At 43.8% G+C, this 16,256-nt stretch overlaps 1 protein-coding gene across 1 annotated transcript in view; it reads right to left on the bottom strand.

Annotated features, from left to right (window-relative positions):
* The window catches only part of galnt17 (polypeptide N-acetylgalactosaminyltransferase 17), a 488,896-nt gene that overhangs the window by 358,829 nt on the left and 113,811 nt on the right, over positions 1-16,256 (bottom strand). Inside the window, exons 3-4 of the mRNA XM_041197649.1 lie at positions 13,372-13,538; positions 12,020-12,194 (exon numbers count right to left, since the gene is read on the bottom strand). Of these exons, the coding sequence (XP_041053583.1) occupies positions 12,020-12,194; positions 13,372-13,538 (342 nt within the window). The remainder of the gene's footprint in view (positions 1-12,019; positions 12,195-13,371; positions 13,539-16,256) is intronic.

Genomic DNA, 16,256 nt, shown 5'->3' with positions numbered 1-16,256 from the left:
AAGCAACCTTCTCTCAGGTATAGGGAGCAACATTATGAAGTTTACAGATGACACAAAACTTGGCAAAGTAGTTGATCGTGATGAGGGTAGTTATAGACAGCAGGATCACATAGACAGGACGGTGAAACAGACAGATGCACGATCAATGGTGTTCAATGTGGATGAGTGTGAAGTGATTGCACTTTGGGATCACTAATATGAAAATACAGTATACAATAATTGGCATGATTTTGAAAAGTATAGATTAGCAGAGAAGAACTTAGCACCCATATACACAAATTTTTAAAGGTGCAGGACCAGTTGATAAAGTGGTTAAAAAAGCACATTTGCTACTTGGGAGGAATAGAATATAAACACAAAGAGAACATGCTAATTATTTATAAAAGATTGGTAAGGCCTCAGCTGGAGTATTGTGGACAGTTCTGGCCACCATACGTCAGGAAAGAAATAAAATCCTCAAAAAGGATACAGAGGAGGTTTACCAGGATGTTATCCAGAATGAGGGACTTCAATTATGTAGAGAGGTTGGAAAAGTTTGGATAGTTCTCCCTAGAACAGAAGAGGCTACGAGGTGACCTGGTAAGCGGTTTTCAAACTGATGGGAGGTTTTGATAGAGCAGAGAGAGAAATCTATTCCCTCTCGAGAGTGGGTTAATAACCAGAAATCATGGATTTAAAATAAATGGCAAAAGGTCTAGAGGTTTTCTTTTCACCCAGAGAGTTGTCAGGATCTGGAATGCTACATCTGAAATGTGCTGGAAGCTAATTTTAAAAGAGAATTGTACAGGTATTTGAAGATGAGAAACTCACAGGGTTATGGACGAAACATGGGATGTGAGATTAAGCACAACTGATCTTTCAAATATCTAGCACGAGCATGACAGACACTTGGGCTGGGTCTTCTGTGCCCACCGGCATCGGGCGTGTTCAGTGGCAGCGGCCTGAGCGGACAATATGGCACGATCAGTTTCAGGACGGCATGAAACCAGTTTGCGATCGTCCACTCAGCCTGCCAATGCATTCTCCACCATTGGACATCGGGAACCTCATTGTAATACATCAGCATATCATTATTAGGCCAGCCCACCAGAATTGCCCTGGTGGATCGTCTGCCCACGTCGGTGGTAAAACATGCCATTGTAGAACACGTCTTGACAAGTGTGACGTGCAAAATTTAGGACTTACCCACCAGGGCCTTGCTCACATCGCTGAGCAAAAGATGCTGGAGCGCAACAGCAGGCCTGCTGGAGGAAATCGTTGGGTGGATGCTCACGGACATGGCTCCGCTGCAAAGCAGCGCACAGAAATTGGAAAGCCACTGTTGATGTTCACAACGGATGATGGTGGAGGGCATGGGAGAGGAAGAGGTGAGGGGGTTGGTGAGGTCGGGAGGGCGAATGAAAGCGTCGGTGGGGTGAGGTTAGGGAGGGGGAATGAAGGTGTCGGGGGGAGGGTGTGGGGAGGAAGAACGGGTGGAGGAAGGTGTAACAAGGGAGAAGATGGCAACTGGGGAGGTAGATGTAAGGGGAGGTTTAAGCTGTAAGGGAAGGAGTGCAGAGAGGGGAAGAGGTGCGGAGAGGGGAGGTCTGCGGCGGGAGGAATGGGTGCAGAGAGGGCAAAGTGTCTGGCGAGAGGAATGGGTGCAGAGAGGGGAGGGAGTAAGGGTGGAGGAAGAAGTGAGACCGGAAGAAGAGGTAAGGCTGGAGGAAGGAGTCGGGGGGAGGGACTAAGGGTGACGGAAGAGGTAAGAGTAGAGAAAGGAGGAGGGACTAAGCGGGCGGAGAGTCCAGGGTGGGTGGAAGGGGGAAGGGGCTCCAGTGGGGAAGGGGTTCCGGAGGGGAAGGGGTGCAAAGAGGGGAAGGGATGGGGAGGGGGGGTTGTGCAGGTGAACATGCACGGGAGGGGTTGGATAGGTTCATGTCTGCCTCCTGGGGAACGAACTGAGGGTGAGCGTGGTATGGAGGAAGGGTGAGAATGACTGAGGGCAGATCGAGGCAGTAGGGTGGGAGGGTGAGGGTCTGACGGTAGCGATAGAAGGGAAGGCGAGGGCAGTTGGTGGAGACCCAGAGGCAGACACGGACCCTGGCAGTGGGAAGGAAGAGGTCGGGGAAGTGAATGTGGATGTGGGATGGGATTTTTGGGAAGGAAGGGAATGTGCTCGTTCACCTGGACATCCCGAAGAAAAAGGGTTGTTGCTGGTAGGTAACGGAGGGGAGGTGGAAGGTGATGCCGGGGGTCAACAGTGATGGGGGGAAAGGAAATGGGTGACTGGGGGAAGGGAAAAGATGGGGGCGCTAACGAAAAAGCGAATCCAGACCATGCTTTCCAAATTGAAAGTGAAGCGAGAGTCATAGTGGGCGAGATCAGGTGCTGCATGGGAGTGTGATCGTTGGGTGGGCGAGGATGCAGATCAGCTCAGGTGGACAACTGAAAATGAACCCTAGCAGGCAGAGTTGAATATGCTCAGGACAATGAGATGAGTGTGAAACATGAACGATCCGCGTGCGTGTGAGCGTGCTTGCACCAGGCTCCAAAAGGCCCTGCCACACATACACTTTTGACTTCAGAATCACTTGTGGGCCAGCTGCTCCCTCTGCGGTGGCAAAGGATGATGCTAGGGGGTCACAGGCAAAGGGGACTTGAAGACAGAGGACAGCCTCTGAGATTCCTGGGTGGATGACCCAGGGTGTCCAGTGTCACTCCTCCTCTCCTCAGGTGCCCGCAAGCCCCGGCCTGACTCGTTGAGGAGAAGGAGCACCTGGAGGGACATCGAGGTGCTCCATTTCCCTCTCGCGTTGCCAAAGCAGGAACTCACCCATGACTACCATGATGGAGCACAGGTCTGTGCACTTCTCTGCATTCCGCTGGACTAGGGTCTTCATGGCATTCACCATCCTCCACATGGAGACATCCATGCACTCACATTTGGCTCCACTTCATCAGAGAGCAGGCAGGCACACTCCTCCGACTCGTTTGCAACTATTTTGGGGGCTTTCAAAAGCTCAGTGTGATGTTCTCCCACTTTCTGCTGACTCTTGCATTCCTCTATTGGAAGTTGGCTTCCAACTTCCATGAGTTGGAAGGCCAAATCTAGAGGTCCATTATCTGGCTTGGGCCTCACAGGTGCATCCTCCCCAGCAGCCCTCCAAGGGAGCTCAGCTGAATCTGCCTCCTCTTGCTGCGGACACAAGTCCATGCAGTGAGCACCCCATTGTGAACCCGAGCCTGCACTAGATTTAGGTCCCACCAAGGTGTGTGTCACTGCACTGATGAAGGGTGTGGGTAAGTGCTGTGATGGGTCTTCCAGGCTGCTTATTTCCAGTTCTTCAATGGAGGAGATGTCCTCTTGGCTGCAGATGAGGACATAGATGAAGCTGAGGGACTGGCTGAGGTTGTCAGTCCCTTGGCAGAGAACTCACCAAAAGAGAGATCATTAGTACATGGCAGCAGAGTCAAAAGCAGGAGAGAGAACATTCATTGCAGGAATTCACCAAAGCTCCTTACACAGCACCTTCCAAACCCATGACCACTACCTCCTAGGAGGAAAGGGCAGCAGATAGATGGAAACACCGCCACCTGGAAGTTCCCCTCCAAGTCACTCACTGTCCTGACTTGGAAATATATCACCTTTCCTTCACTGTCGCTGGGTCAAAATCCTGGAACTCCCTTCCTAACACCACTGTGGGTGTACCTACACCACATGGACTGCAACGGATCAAAAAGGCAGTTCACCACCACCTCCTCAAGAGCAACTAGGGATAGGCAATAAATGCTGGCCCAGCCAGTGAAGCCCACATCCTGTGAATGAATTAAAAAAAAATTCACAGTTGCCTTGAGGGAGGGTTGATGTGGTGCAGGCTCCTCAGGCGGTTGTTCGCCACCGATCTCAATGTCACCGCAGGCAGGGTCCACATCCTCACCAGTCAGCACAATAGCACGCTCCTCAAGGTGAGTGAGGGGTCTAATGTCGGCCACCCCACCCCCAGACCAGGACCTCTCCCTGCTGATGTGAGCCAGCTTCTCCTGCATGAAAACAAGTGGAGAGAGTGTGAGCAGGACACATGGCACTGCATGGAATGTCTGTGTGGTGAGCAGAACCATGGACAGGAATGAGGACATGAACTCCAGAGGATATGAGTCTGATGGTGATGTGAGGGTGTGTGGGAGAGTTAGTGGTGTTGTCCCTTGAGGTATGAGACCCCTGTGAATGTGTGATGGGTTTGTGAGTGTGTGAGTTGAGAGTGATGAGAAGAGTGAGTTACCCTGGCAGAACAGATAAGACTATTCATCCGGTAGTGGCACTGGGTGGCTGTCCTCTTTTGCAGGGCATTGCCACTGACCAGTGCTACCACTGCCTCCCATGCTGGATTGGTGATGCCGCTGCCCGTCCTGCAGCCAGAGCAGGGATAGAGGACATCACGGTGGCCTCCATGGCATCCAAATGGCATTCCAGTGACACATCGTTAAGACTGGGGGCTGCAGTCTTTTTGCCTTTCGTGGACATCTTCCCTGTAGTAGTTGTGGGCTGGAAGCACAGAGATGGGTGCGCGCGGCTGGACTTTAAATATGGCTCCTGGTGTGATGAAGCGGCGAGATGATGGCGTGGCGGGTGAATGAGAGCCCACCTGCCATGGAAACAGCGTGTTTCCTGGGAATGCATAAGTGATGCAGCAGGATTGGGACGATACGGTGTGAAAACCCGCCATCGCAGCTGGCAGGTGAAACGTCGTTTTACCCGCCTGCTACCTCACTTAGTGCAAATCTGAGATGATTCCGCACTTGATGTAAGTGCCTTCTGTTTGATGTTAAGTTACTTTTTTTTCCCTTTACTGCCCTCTCTAACGGGTTGCTCCAAACACCAACATTCTTTCAGGTAGAAACTCCTTTAATTCATTGCATTAATCTCATAAGCAGAGTAAGCGTTAATAGGGAAAAATTCCATACTGATGGAAATAAAAATCAGGAGAGATGTAAAAATTGTCCATTGATTTGTTATCACCTATTTAACATTATTGCACAGAGTCAAAATCTAGTCCACTCTTTGGTTGCTGCACTTATACTGAGCTTGCCACATTTTCTGCTACTCTCATGCTTCAGTGTAATGCTATGAAGTTGTATTATATAAAATGTTAATTTATAATGTCATCAGCTGGACATATATTACTTTACTTGAATTTTGTTGAAAAAAGAGGCATGCTGTCAAAGCTTTTTGTCTTGCACTGCCAAGCTTTTGTTTAAATTCAAACCAGGCAGGTCAAAAGCTTGGCAGTTAACTGTTCCCTGGTGCGATCTCCATGGCAACGCCTCTACCAATCAGAATCCACTTGCCAACCAATCAGCAGTATCTTCTCATGCTGTATAAATTATTATGCCCTTTACGATTGGTATTCTTGCGAATCTGTCCTGATGAGTACAAGATGAAAAGCTTCAACAGCTTGTCTCTTTTTTTCAGCAATACTCAAGATCTGTACTACCAAACAACTATTTATATGTTACTTTATATTGTCATTGGCTGGACATAACTATGTATTGAGCTTATTTCAAAAGAACACTTTTCACAAGCAAGGACACTGGCTGACAGCAGCTACCACGTTGCATTTGCGAAGGACACAAGCTGCTTTTTATGGAGACACTAAGTCAATGGAATGCTGAGAGAGAGAGAGAGGTCATGTGATCCAGCTCCTGGGTGCAAAAAATATATTAGATTTCATATAGTCAGAGAGGCTGCTATAGGTTTGTTGTCTCTCTTTCTTCTGAAACCTCTCTCGTCAAAGCTGAGCTGCTTGTGTTTTGAGAATCCCACCAGAACACCTCATTGCTGCAAACTGAGAGTTCTTAAAAGAGAATTCCAAATTAACCAGCCAAGGCTGCAGACTGACTGCTTCACTACGGTAAGGGATCCTTCATCTGTAAACAAGCCTCTGGTCAATTGGTGAATATTTTTCTTTCTGACTTTACTTGATGTTACTTGAGCAAGTTTTTACTCTGCAGAGTTCTACTTCTTTTTTGCATGCTTGGGGGGAGGGAGCGGCATTGTGTGTGTTGTTTTTGCATTACTGGGTAGTTGGATATATTTGTACATGGTAAACCTTTTGTTAATAGTTTCTGTCTTTTCACCCAAGTGATTTTCAGCATTATAATTAACTCTTTATTTGTTAACTTAAGGAAGCTGGCTGGCTTATTTCTTGCACCAATCTAAATACAGATAAACATATATTCAATTGGCAAAATCACCTCCCTTTTAAATTTAAACTCTGTTACAACCAACTCAGGAGTGGGACAAAGAGAGGAGTCAATTCACCCTTGTTAACTTGGTGATTACAGTATTTACAGGTTGTGATGCATCAAATTGGTTATTTCTGAAGTGAAGTAATTATTTTGGGAAATCTTCAGTTAGTGAAGACACCACCAACTGGAAGCTAACAAACACAGGAAGTTCTATGACTAAACTTAATGACTTTACTCATGATGTCTTAGGCAGTCTCATATAAACATACAAAATAGGAGCAGAAGCAGGTCATTTGGTCCCTCCAGCCTGCTCCATCATTCAGTAAGATCATGGCTAATCTGTTTGTATTTCGAGTTCTACGTTCCAATCTATTCCCGATAACCTTTGATTCCCTTGCCTAACAAGAATCTATCTATCTCTGCCTTAAATTTATTGTGATCACGATTTCATTGCCTTCTGAGGCAGAGTTCCAAAGTCGCACAAGCCTCTGAGAGAAAACATTTCGCTTCATCTCTGTCCTATAAGGGTGAACCCTAATTTTAAAACAGTGCCCCCTAGTTCTGGACTCACTCACAAGGGGAAACATCCTTTCCACGTCCACTTTGTCAAGACCATTCAGGAGATTGTATGCTTCAATCGAGTCACCCCTCAGAGGAAACAAGCCCAACCTGTCCACCCTATCCTCATAAGACAACCCGCTCATTCCAGATATCAATCGAGTAAACCTCTTCTGAACCACCTCCAACACATTTATATCCTTCCTTGAATAAGAAGACCAAAACTGCACACAGTATTCGAGATGTGTTCTCACCAGTGCCCTGTATAACTGATGCATAACATCCTTACTTTTATATTCAATCTCTCTCGTAATAAAGAATAGCATTCCATGAGCCTTCTTGATTACATGCTATACCTGCATACTAACTTTTTGTGACATGCACGAGAACGCCTAGATTCCCCTGCACCCCGGAATTCCACAGTCATTCGCTGTCTAAGTAATATGCTTTTTTTATTCTTCTGCCAAAGTGAACAGCTTCATATTTTCCCACATTATGCTCCATCTTTTGCCAGATTTTTGCCCACTCTCAACTTATCTATATACATCTGCAAACTCCTTATGTCTTCTTTACGACATACTTTCCTACCCATCCATGTGTCATCTGCCAAGTTAGCTACCATGCTTTCCTTTCCTTAATCTAAGTCATGATGTAAATTGTAAAAAGTTGAGGCCCCAGGACAGACCCCTGTGGGTCTCCACTAGTCATATCCTGCCAAACAGACAAAGACACATTTATGCATACTCTCTGTTTTGTGCCAGCCAACCAATCTTCTATCCAGGCAAATAGGTTACCCCCTACACCATGAGCTTTTATTTTCCTCAATACCCTTTGATGTGGCACCTTATCAAGTGCCTTCCGGAAATCCAAGTACAGTACAGCTACAGGCTCCCTTTTATCCACGGCACATGTTACTCCTTCAAAGAATTCTAATAAATTGGTTAAACATGATTACCCTCTCATAAAACCATTCTGACTCCTCCCAATTACCTTGTGTTTTCCTAAGTGCCCAGCCATAACCTCTTTAATGATTGACTCTAACACCTTCCCCAAAACAGACGTCAAGCTAACAGGCCTATAGTTTCCTGTTTTCTGCCTCCCTCACATCTTGAATATTTGCTACTTTCCAGCCTGATGGAACCTTTCCAGAATCTAGACTATTTTGGAAAATTAACATGAATGCATCTACTACCTCATTAGCCACCTCTTTTAAGACACAAGGATGAAGTCCATCTGGACACGGAGACTTGTCAGCCCGCAGCTCCATCAGTTTGCTCAGTACCACTTCCCTAGTGACTGTAATTTCACCAAGTTCCTCTCTCCCCTCCACCTCCTGATTTACAGTTATTACTTGAATGATTTTGTATCCTCGATAATGAAGACAAAAGCAAAATATTTTTTCATTTTATCTGCCATTTCTTTAGTATTTACAATTACCTCCCTATTCTCACTCTCTAGAGGGCCAACATTCACTTTAACTACTCTTTTCCTCTTTAAACATCTGTAGGAACTCTTGCTATCTGTTTTTACATTTCTAGCTAGCTTCCTGTCATACTCGAATTTCTTTCTCCTGTTTAGCCTTTTAGTATTTCGTTGCCATTCTTTATATTCTGACCAATCATCTGATGTGCCACTCATCTTTGCGCAGTTATATGCTTTTTCCTTAAATTTGATGCTTTGTCTAACTTCTTTAGTTAACCACAGATGGTAGGCCCTTCCTTTAGACTTTTCCTTTATAGGAGGAATATACTTATTCTAAGTATTCTGAAATGTTCCCTTAAACGTCTGCCACTGCTTCTCCATTGATCTATCCTATAGTCTAGTATCCCAGTTAACTTCAGCTAGCTCAGCTTTCATGTCCACATAGTTGCCCTTATTTAAGTTTATAACACTTAAAGTCATATAATTTTAGACCCACTCTTCTCCCTTTCATACTGGATGTAAAATTCAATCATATTGTGGTCGCTGCTACCTAGAGGTGCCTTCACCCTGAGGTCATTAATTAATCCTGTCACATTACATAATACCAAGTCTAATAAAAGATGCACTCTGGTTGGTTCCAGAATGTGCTATCTCTAAAGCATTCAATGAACTCCTCATCTAGGCTACAACTTCCAACCTGATTTTTCAAGCTTATATGCAGGTTAAAGTCATCCATGGTTTTTGCCATCCCTTTATTACAGGCACCCAATATTTCTTCTTGTATACTTTGTCCTACATTGTGGTTACAGTTAGGGGACCTGTAGACTACTCCCACTAGTGACTTCTTTCCCCTACTATTCCTCATCCCTACCCAAACCGATTCTACATCCTGATCTCCTGAACCAAGGTCCTCTCTAACTCCTGCACCAATGCCATCCTTGATTAACAGTGCTACCCTCCGCCTTTACCTAGCTTCCTGTTCTTCTTGAGGGTCATATCCCCCTTAATATTCAGGAATCAATCCTTGTCACCCTGCAGCCACGTCTCCATAATGGCTATCAGATCAGATTTATCTACTCCAATGTGTGCAATCAATTAGTTTAGTTTATTATGAATGCCACACACATTCTGATGCATAGCCTTTAGTTTTGTCTTTTTGTTATTTTTGTGACATCTAGTCTTTATTCTTGGTGCATTCTTAGGTCTTTTTCTCTCTGTCCTTTCCTACCATTCTCCGACCCTCGTTTCTCAGATTACTATTTTCCTCTCTTACCTTGTCTCTACTCTTTGATATACCACATCTTTCCGCATATGATCCCTTGCCCCTACTATTTAGTTTTAAACCCTCTCTATTTTCCTAGTTACATGGTTCACAAGAACACTGGTCCCAGCATGGTTCAGGTGTAGAATGTTCCAACAGTACAGCCCCCACTTTCGCCAGTACTGGTGGCAGTACCCCATGAACTGGAACCCACTTCTCCCACACCAACCTTTGAGCCACATGTTCATCATCCTAATTTTATGTACCCTGGCCAATTTGCATGCAGCTCAGGTAATAATCCAGACATTATTACCTTTGAGGTTCTGCTTTTCAATTTAGTACCCAGCTCTTCATACTCCCTGTGCAGAGCCTCTTTCTTAGTTCTACCTAAGTCATTGGTACCTCCATGGACCACAACAACTTGTTCCTTCCCCTTCTGTTGCAAGTGCAAAAGGCTGCTAACCAATGGATTCTTAAGAATAGTCAATATCCAAAGATGCAAAATGAGATAATGGTGAAAATCCATGAAGTATAGATAGACATCAACAAGGAGTTAGCAAAAACATTCCCACTAGACTGAAAACAAACCAAAATGGTGATTGCCTTTTTATAAAGGCAAAATAACAATTCTAGGTAACTGCAGACAATTAACCTTGCACCAGTACCTCATAAAATATTGGAATATTGAAATATTGGATGCCTTGTATAACCATAGTTCCAAAAAGCCTTTGTTAACAAAAGTTTTGCTTTCTAATAATTTTCTTCCTACTACTTATATACCTGTTGTGCATACCCTCCAAAATACTTCGCACGACATCCATTTGTCTTTGAGTAGTTTTTTCCTTTACCAGTGTACTTCTTAAACCTTGAAATCTGTCTATTTGAAATTGGTAAGGTTTGAATAGGTTTGGCTTTACAAGTCATTGAGCGATGATTGTTATTGGTTAGTGGTTTGGCTACATCTACTCACCGAGTAGTTTCTGGGTCACTCAGGGGAGTCAGGTCCACGACAAAACCCCTTGTGAAATTCCTGAGTGACTGAGTTGGGAGCAGTTATGCACCATACTGAGAAGCTTAGAGACCTTCTCCCCTTTTACATTATGCTCCTTCAATTGAGTTTTATGAAATGTATGCATGAAAAAATTAAATTTCTCTCACTTTGCTATGCTATTTGGGAAATCACCAAGCAAGGCACAAAGGCAAGGAAGGTCAGAAGATACATCATTAGCGCTATTATGTATCCTCGGTGACTGGCTGATGCGAAGATTGCTTCTATATATGTCATCTTCCTGCTTCTCTCAGCTGAAGAATGGTGCGGCAGCTAAAAGTTGCCCTAAAAGTGCCTGGGAAAAGTAAACAAGGGGGAAAATGCACTTTTTGCCAATTTCAGGAAACCTGAGAAATTTCTCCCTGATTTTCTGAAGTAATCAAATCATTTCCAGGCCACGATGGTTATCGTGAAGCCACAGATAGAAATACAAATTGGAAACAGGCCATTCAGTTTAATCATTCTGTGCCAGCATTTACCTTCTACACACACAAACACACATAATCCTAATCACATTTACCGACCATGTTCCTGCATCACCTCATCCCAAAATAGGTATAAATGAATCACCAATAGATAACAAGTTCCTTAGAAGCACAGACTACACTAATCAGAAAGGACCATTTCTATCCATCAAACTGATTTCAATGGTTAGTCTTCATATTCCACTCTGATACCTCTCAATAGCTTGCCAAAAATGTATCCGTCAGCCTTTTAAAATTCAAAATATTCTCTGCTTTCACTATTTCCCATATTTAGTGCACCTGGTGAGAAGTTAAATATTAATTATATATCCATCTTTTCTCACTTAAGTTGGATTCATATCCCTTTTCCTAGAGCTGCTGTTAATTGTGAGCACTCTTCTGGAATCCAATTTGCCTATTAATCAAGAGGATTTTAAGTATCTTGGTGATGGCACCTATAAATTGTCCCTTGCTGCTCAAAGATTCCTAGTAGCCTTAGGCTTTTCCAAACTCAGCTGTGTACCAATCCTATTTATTCAGCTTAGTGTTGGTTTTAGGACTCTCTTCAATGCCAGGATGTTCTACTTTCTGACTCCGTAAGAAATGGACTTAATACTCAAGGTGGGATAGACTACGGTAGAAGTTATCTATCACTCCCTGGGATTGTGCTCCATCCTTGGAGTTATATACTTTTTTCCATGAGATATAATGTCTCTTCACCTCAACTCATGTTGGGTTGCTCTAAATCAGTCATTTCTAGATCTTTGCACCATCAAATGTGATTCACAACTATTTACAATAGTTTGTGACTAAAAACGCCGCTGTTGTCACAAAACAACTCCTTTGTTTTGATGAAACTAGCAGATAAAGCTGTAGAAAACCCTCACACTTTATCCACCTTCCTTTCTGGCCTTATGTCCTTATGAAGATGGTGAAGGTATTGAATTTAAAAGAAATATATCCATTTCATGTAACTAAAGAGTGATGCTATTTCATTAAGAGTCTATAGTGCTTGCTATTGTTTGGGCATCCACTTACCACCCTGCACTAAACTCCACATGAGCATCAAAGAACCCTGTGATTAATGCTGTTGCAGCTTTCCATCCCTGGACACGGGCTCGGATCAGGCCTTCACGTTTTTCATTCCTCACCACCTTCACTAGACCAGGGTAGCGCTTGTGGACATATTCTTCCAATGGGGCCTTTAGTTCTTCTACAGCATGACAAAAACACAGAAAACATAGCCCAAATCAATGGAAAACAGCTTGTACAGGATTGTTTTAAATGCCTGAATTTCCTCAATGCCAGTTAGACCATAGTTGCACTGTAACTTTTTTCATATACGTTCATGGGATGTGGGCATCACTGGCTAGGCCAGCATTAATTGCCCATCCCTAACTGCCTTTGAGAAGATTACTACACCAGAAAGTTACACTGTTCACCCATGGATTTCCCAATTCACAACTCTATATCAGCAGTTCAACCTCCAAGAAACTTGACTGCAATAATTGTGCAGCTATGGAGAAGCATTCTGCAGACTCCTGTTTTCCACAGCTCTGGGAGGCTTTTCTCTCTCAAATCTCCCCACCACATCTATAATCCACATCTTTATTCTATGTTGGCAGTAGGGTGGCAAAGCAGACAAAACCTGTGAAGCAGGCAGAAGAGGTGGGAGAGTAAGAAGAGTTAACTTCTCAGAAAAGGATGTCATTGGTCTTTTAGACAAGGTCGAAGAGAAGAGGCACCATTTCATGGTACAGCAATCCTCCAAGCCTGGCAGAGCAGTCAACCATGCCCCTTGGAGGGAAGTGGTACTACCACTCTCCACCAACTGTCTCACTCTTAGGTAAGCTGAACAGTACAGGAAAAGAATCAATAATCTCACCAAGGTAAGGTTAAGCAGTCACAATGATTTTTCTTTCTTCCTTTTCTACCCTGGGTACCACTACAGACTTCACCCCAATAAAGGAACATGCACACTACTTTCAACCTACAGTGTGGCTAAGGGAACCTGTGCTACACACCTATCCTAACATTCAGAAACCACTTGTAAAATGCCATTAGCACATTACTCCACTCTCACATCTTTACACTCTCACATCTATCATTTCACCTCTATCTTTATACTCAACACACACTCCTCTACTGCTAGCCTTATCCTTAATAAATAATGTTGTTGCAGGATAATTTGGTCACAGCGTAAGGCGGAGGAAAGAGATTGAACAGAGCTTTCCAAAATTCCCTAATCCCTCAGGAGGAGAAAGCCATAGAACACCCAGTGAGTTGCTCAAATGCTTTCACACACCTCCAAAACATGCAGATGGGCACAAGATCAGACAGGCCTGTAGCGCATGCAGTTTTTCAACCACATGTTTTGAAGCTTACTGTACCATCATCGCTGTTGTCATCCACAAGGATAATCTCTTTCAGTAGATGGGCTGGCGTGTGATTCACTGCACTATGCACAGAGCGGAGGATGACGGACAGAGCTTCATTCACAAAGATGAAAATGAGGGAAATCTGTGGCAGGTTCTTGGGGTAGCTCAATTCTTTGCATCTGAGGAACAGAAAATGTAAATTAGGTCTCTTGATCTTTTAATAGCATCACCCGCACAGTCACATGGAGATCAACTCTATAAATATGATGTTACACAACAAGCAGAGAAATTTGCATTTCATGAGCTACAACCTTCCCCATGATTTTTAATTTACAGCATTACTATTACTATTTTATTCTTATTTTGCATGCCGTGAAGGGTTTTGTTACTCAGTTAGATCATTTACATTCATGTGCATAATCCAACAACATTGTATTACAGGTAAGCAGAAATTTAACATGAAAATATTTTGAATATTCATTATGAATAACTCTCAGGGATGAGTCATACAGATTTGGTTACTGGATTAAGATAAAACTAACAAAAGACAGCAATTTGCCCATTCATGTTATTTTCATATTTTTATGGAGTTGGGAGTGGAGGAAAGGCTGAGGAAGGGAGAGGGAAGGTCATTAGTCTCAGCAAAATGTCAGCTCGTGAGGTATCTCAAAGGTTCAAGATGTTTCATGAATGCATGACTATCCCCCATGAGAATTTTAAGGTTTTAATGAGGCAAGGCATTTCATTTAATTCTGAACATGAATCCAAATGATGGACAGCTCCAATGCCAGCTTCACAGGATTTGTCATTTATGAAGCACTATTATTGCTTGAGTGTCTGAAGTGCTGGATTCACAGGTGAATGGGAGCACGTGCCACAGACATAAATATACCAGGCACATTGAACATTTCTGTGATAACCAGGCATTTCTGATATACTAGAATTACCTGGAAAACTCAGCAGGTCTGGCTGCCAGACCTGCTGAGTTTTTCCAGGTAATTCTGTTTTTGTTTTTGTTTTGGATTTCCAGCATCCGCAGTTTTTTTGTTTTTATTTCTGATATACTATTGGGCGCAAAATCAGACACACATTTTACTGGACCTAAGCCACAGGAAATAGTGAGTGGACTAAAAAGAACTTCCTGCTGAGAAGAGTCCACATAAGGGATACATTGAAAAAATATGTACGAAAGACAATCTATAATTTAAATCTGCAATCTACTAGTGGATAGATGAGCAGTTTGTGATTTGTCACTATTTTTAATTATACATGATATTCAAATATCCAAACTACGGAGCATGTCATTTGGCCTCCATGGGGTGACTGTTCCCAACCCTATGGAGAAGGGTTTGGAGGGACTGGGGGAGCGGAAACCAGAAAAAAAGGGGAAACCAGTCAGGGCGATTCCCTAAAGCTTTCCCACCTCCAGGGAAGTTTCCCAAGTTTGGGCTGGGAACAAAGTCTGAAGGCTGTTCCATGGAGCCAGGCGGCCAATTAGGACAATTAAGGTCCTGGTCAGAGACTATTTTCTGAAGGCAATGGCAGTTTCCCACCATTGGATCATCCCCCCACTGAGTGTGAAGCCCACCAGTTCCTTGGAGGGGACCTTTTGCTGGGAGGTCAACAAGCCACCACAGGCTGCATTGAATGGCCACATCAGGAGACTGCAAGGCTCATGGGGGTGCAGAGAAACCTCAGGTTTCTTCGAGAGGGGTTAGGCTCCACCCTGAGACCTCTCACAGAACCACGCCATTTTTTATTTCAATTGAAGGAGGCCATCATGAGTGCCTCCATTTTGAGACTCCCTCCAGGTCACCCTCCTCTCCCAACAGCATTCATCTCTCCCATTGGGCCTGCCAGCCAACCATTGCTACAGGCCCTCCTATTGGGTTTCCTGCTTCCTTGCTCCATCCACTATCCTTAATTGGATGGGACTCCTGGAGGTGGCTTCTTAATTGGCTGCTTCTGGGAAGATTGCAACTGAAGTCCCTCCACAGCCATTTCCAAGATCTCAATCTGGAATTGAAGATGATGTCGGAATCGTGACCGACCCGGAGAAATTCAGCTCCATGAGTTGATTCCTTCCCATTCCACCTCAAAAACACATTCCCATCTGCACACATGCATAAACCCATTTCGTTTGCAATGAGCATTCTCTGGTACAGTTTAATCTTGGACCCAACTTCAAATTACATGGAAAACAAAGAAACAAACATCAATTTTATATCAACAAAATATTATGCCAACATTTGCAACCACTTCTCTTTAGTGTTCTAGAAAGAAAATCCTTTCTTTTTTTTTCTTCTATTCGTTCGACTCAAATTTCAACAAGGGGACATACAGAAAACCTGTTGCCATGGAAAAATATCTTGTGTCATAGCTATCATTGCTCAATGACATAATCAATGATACATCGGATTGAGAATGTATTTTATTTAAAGTTTTAATTGAAACTGAGGCAAATTTGAAATCCATTTGAATTGTTAGACTCGTGGAGGCCAGCATGGTGGCTATCAGTTCTTATCATTTCAGAGGTGAATAGAGGTAATTTTAACTTTGGGGCATAATGCAAAATAGGCTGCATCAAACTGGTTACCATTATACTTCCTGCACAAATTTCTCTTACATTCACTTCATTCAAGAGGAAAATTGGCAATGGCGTATAATAGGTGGCTAACTCTATGGGTGGAATTTTCCAGTCCTTCCCCCCCTCCCCCCCAACCACGGAGGATTTAATGGTGGGTAGAGGGATACAATGTGGCAGGAGCTGAAAAATCAGTTTCCCGCATACGTAAAATGACAGTGGGATCTTGCGCTCCTGCCCACCATAGCGGGCCACCATTTCCGCCAGAGATGGGCGTGAAACCGATTTGCATCCTGCTAATGAGATGCAGGTG

This window comes from Carcharodon carcharias, chromosome 10 (genome assembly GCF_017639515.1).
Source record: "Carcharodon carcharias isolate sCarCar2 chromosome 10, sCarCar2.pri, whole genome shotgun sequence".
In the NCBI taxonomy this organism is placed as follows: Eukaryota; Metazoa; Chordata; class Chondrichthyes; order Lamniformes; family Lamnidae; genus Carcharodon; species Carcharodon carcharias.
Note: the sequence above shows the minus strand (reverse complement) of the source record. Positions and strands in the feature narration are given on the sequence as shown.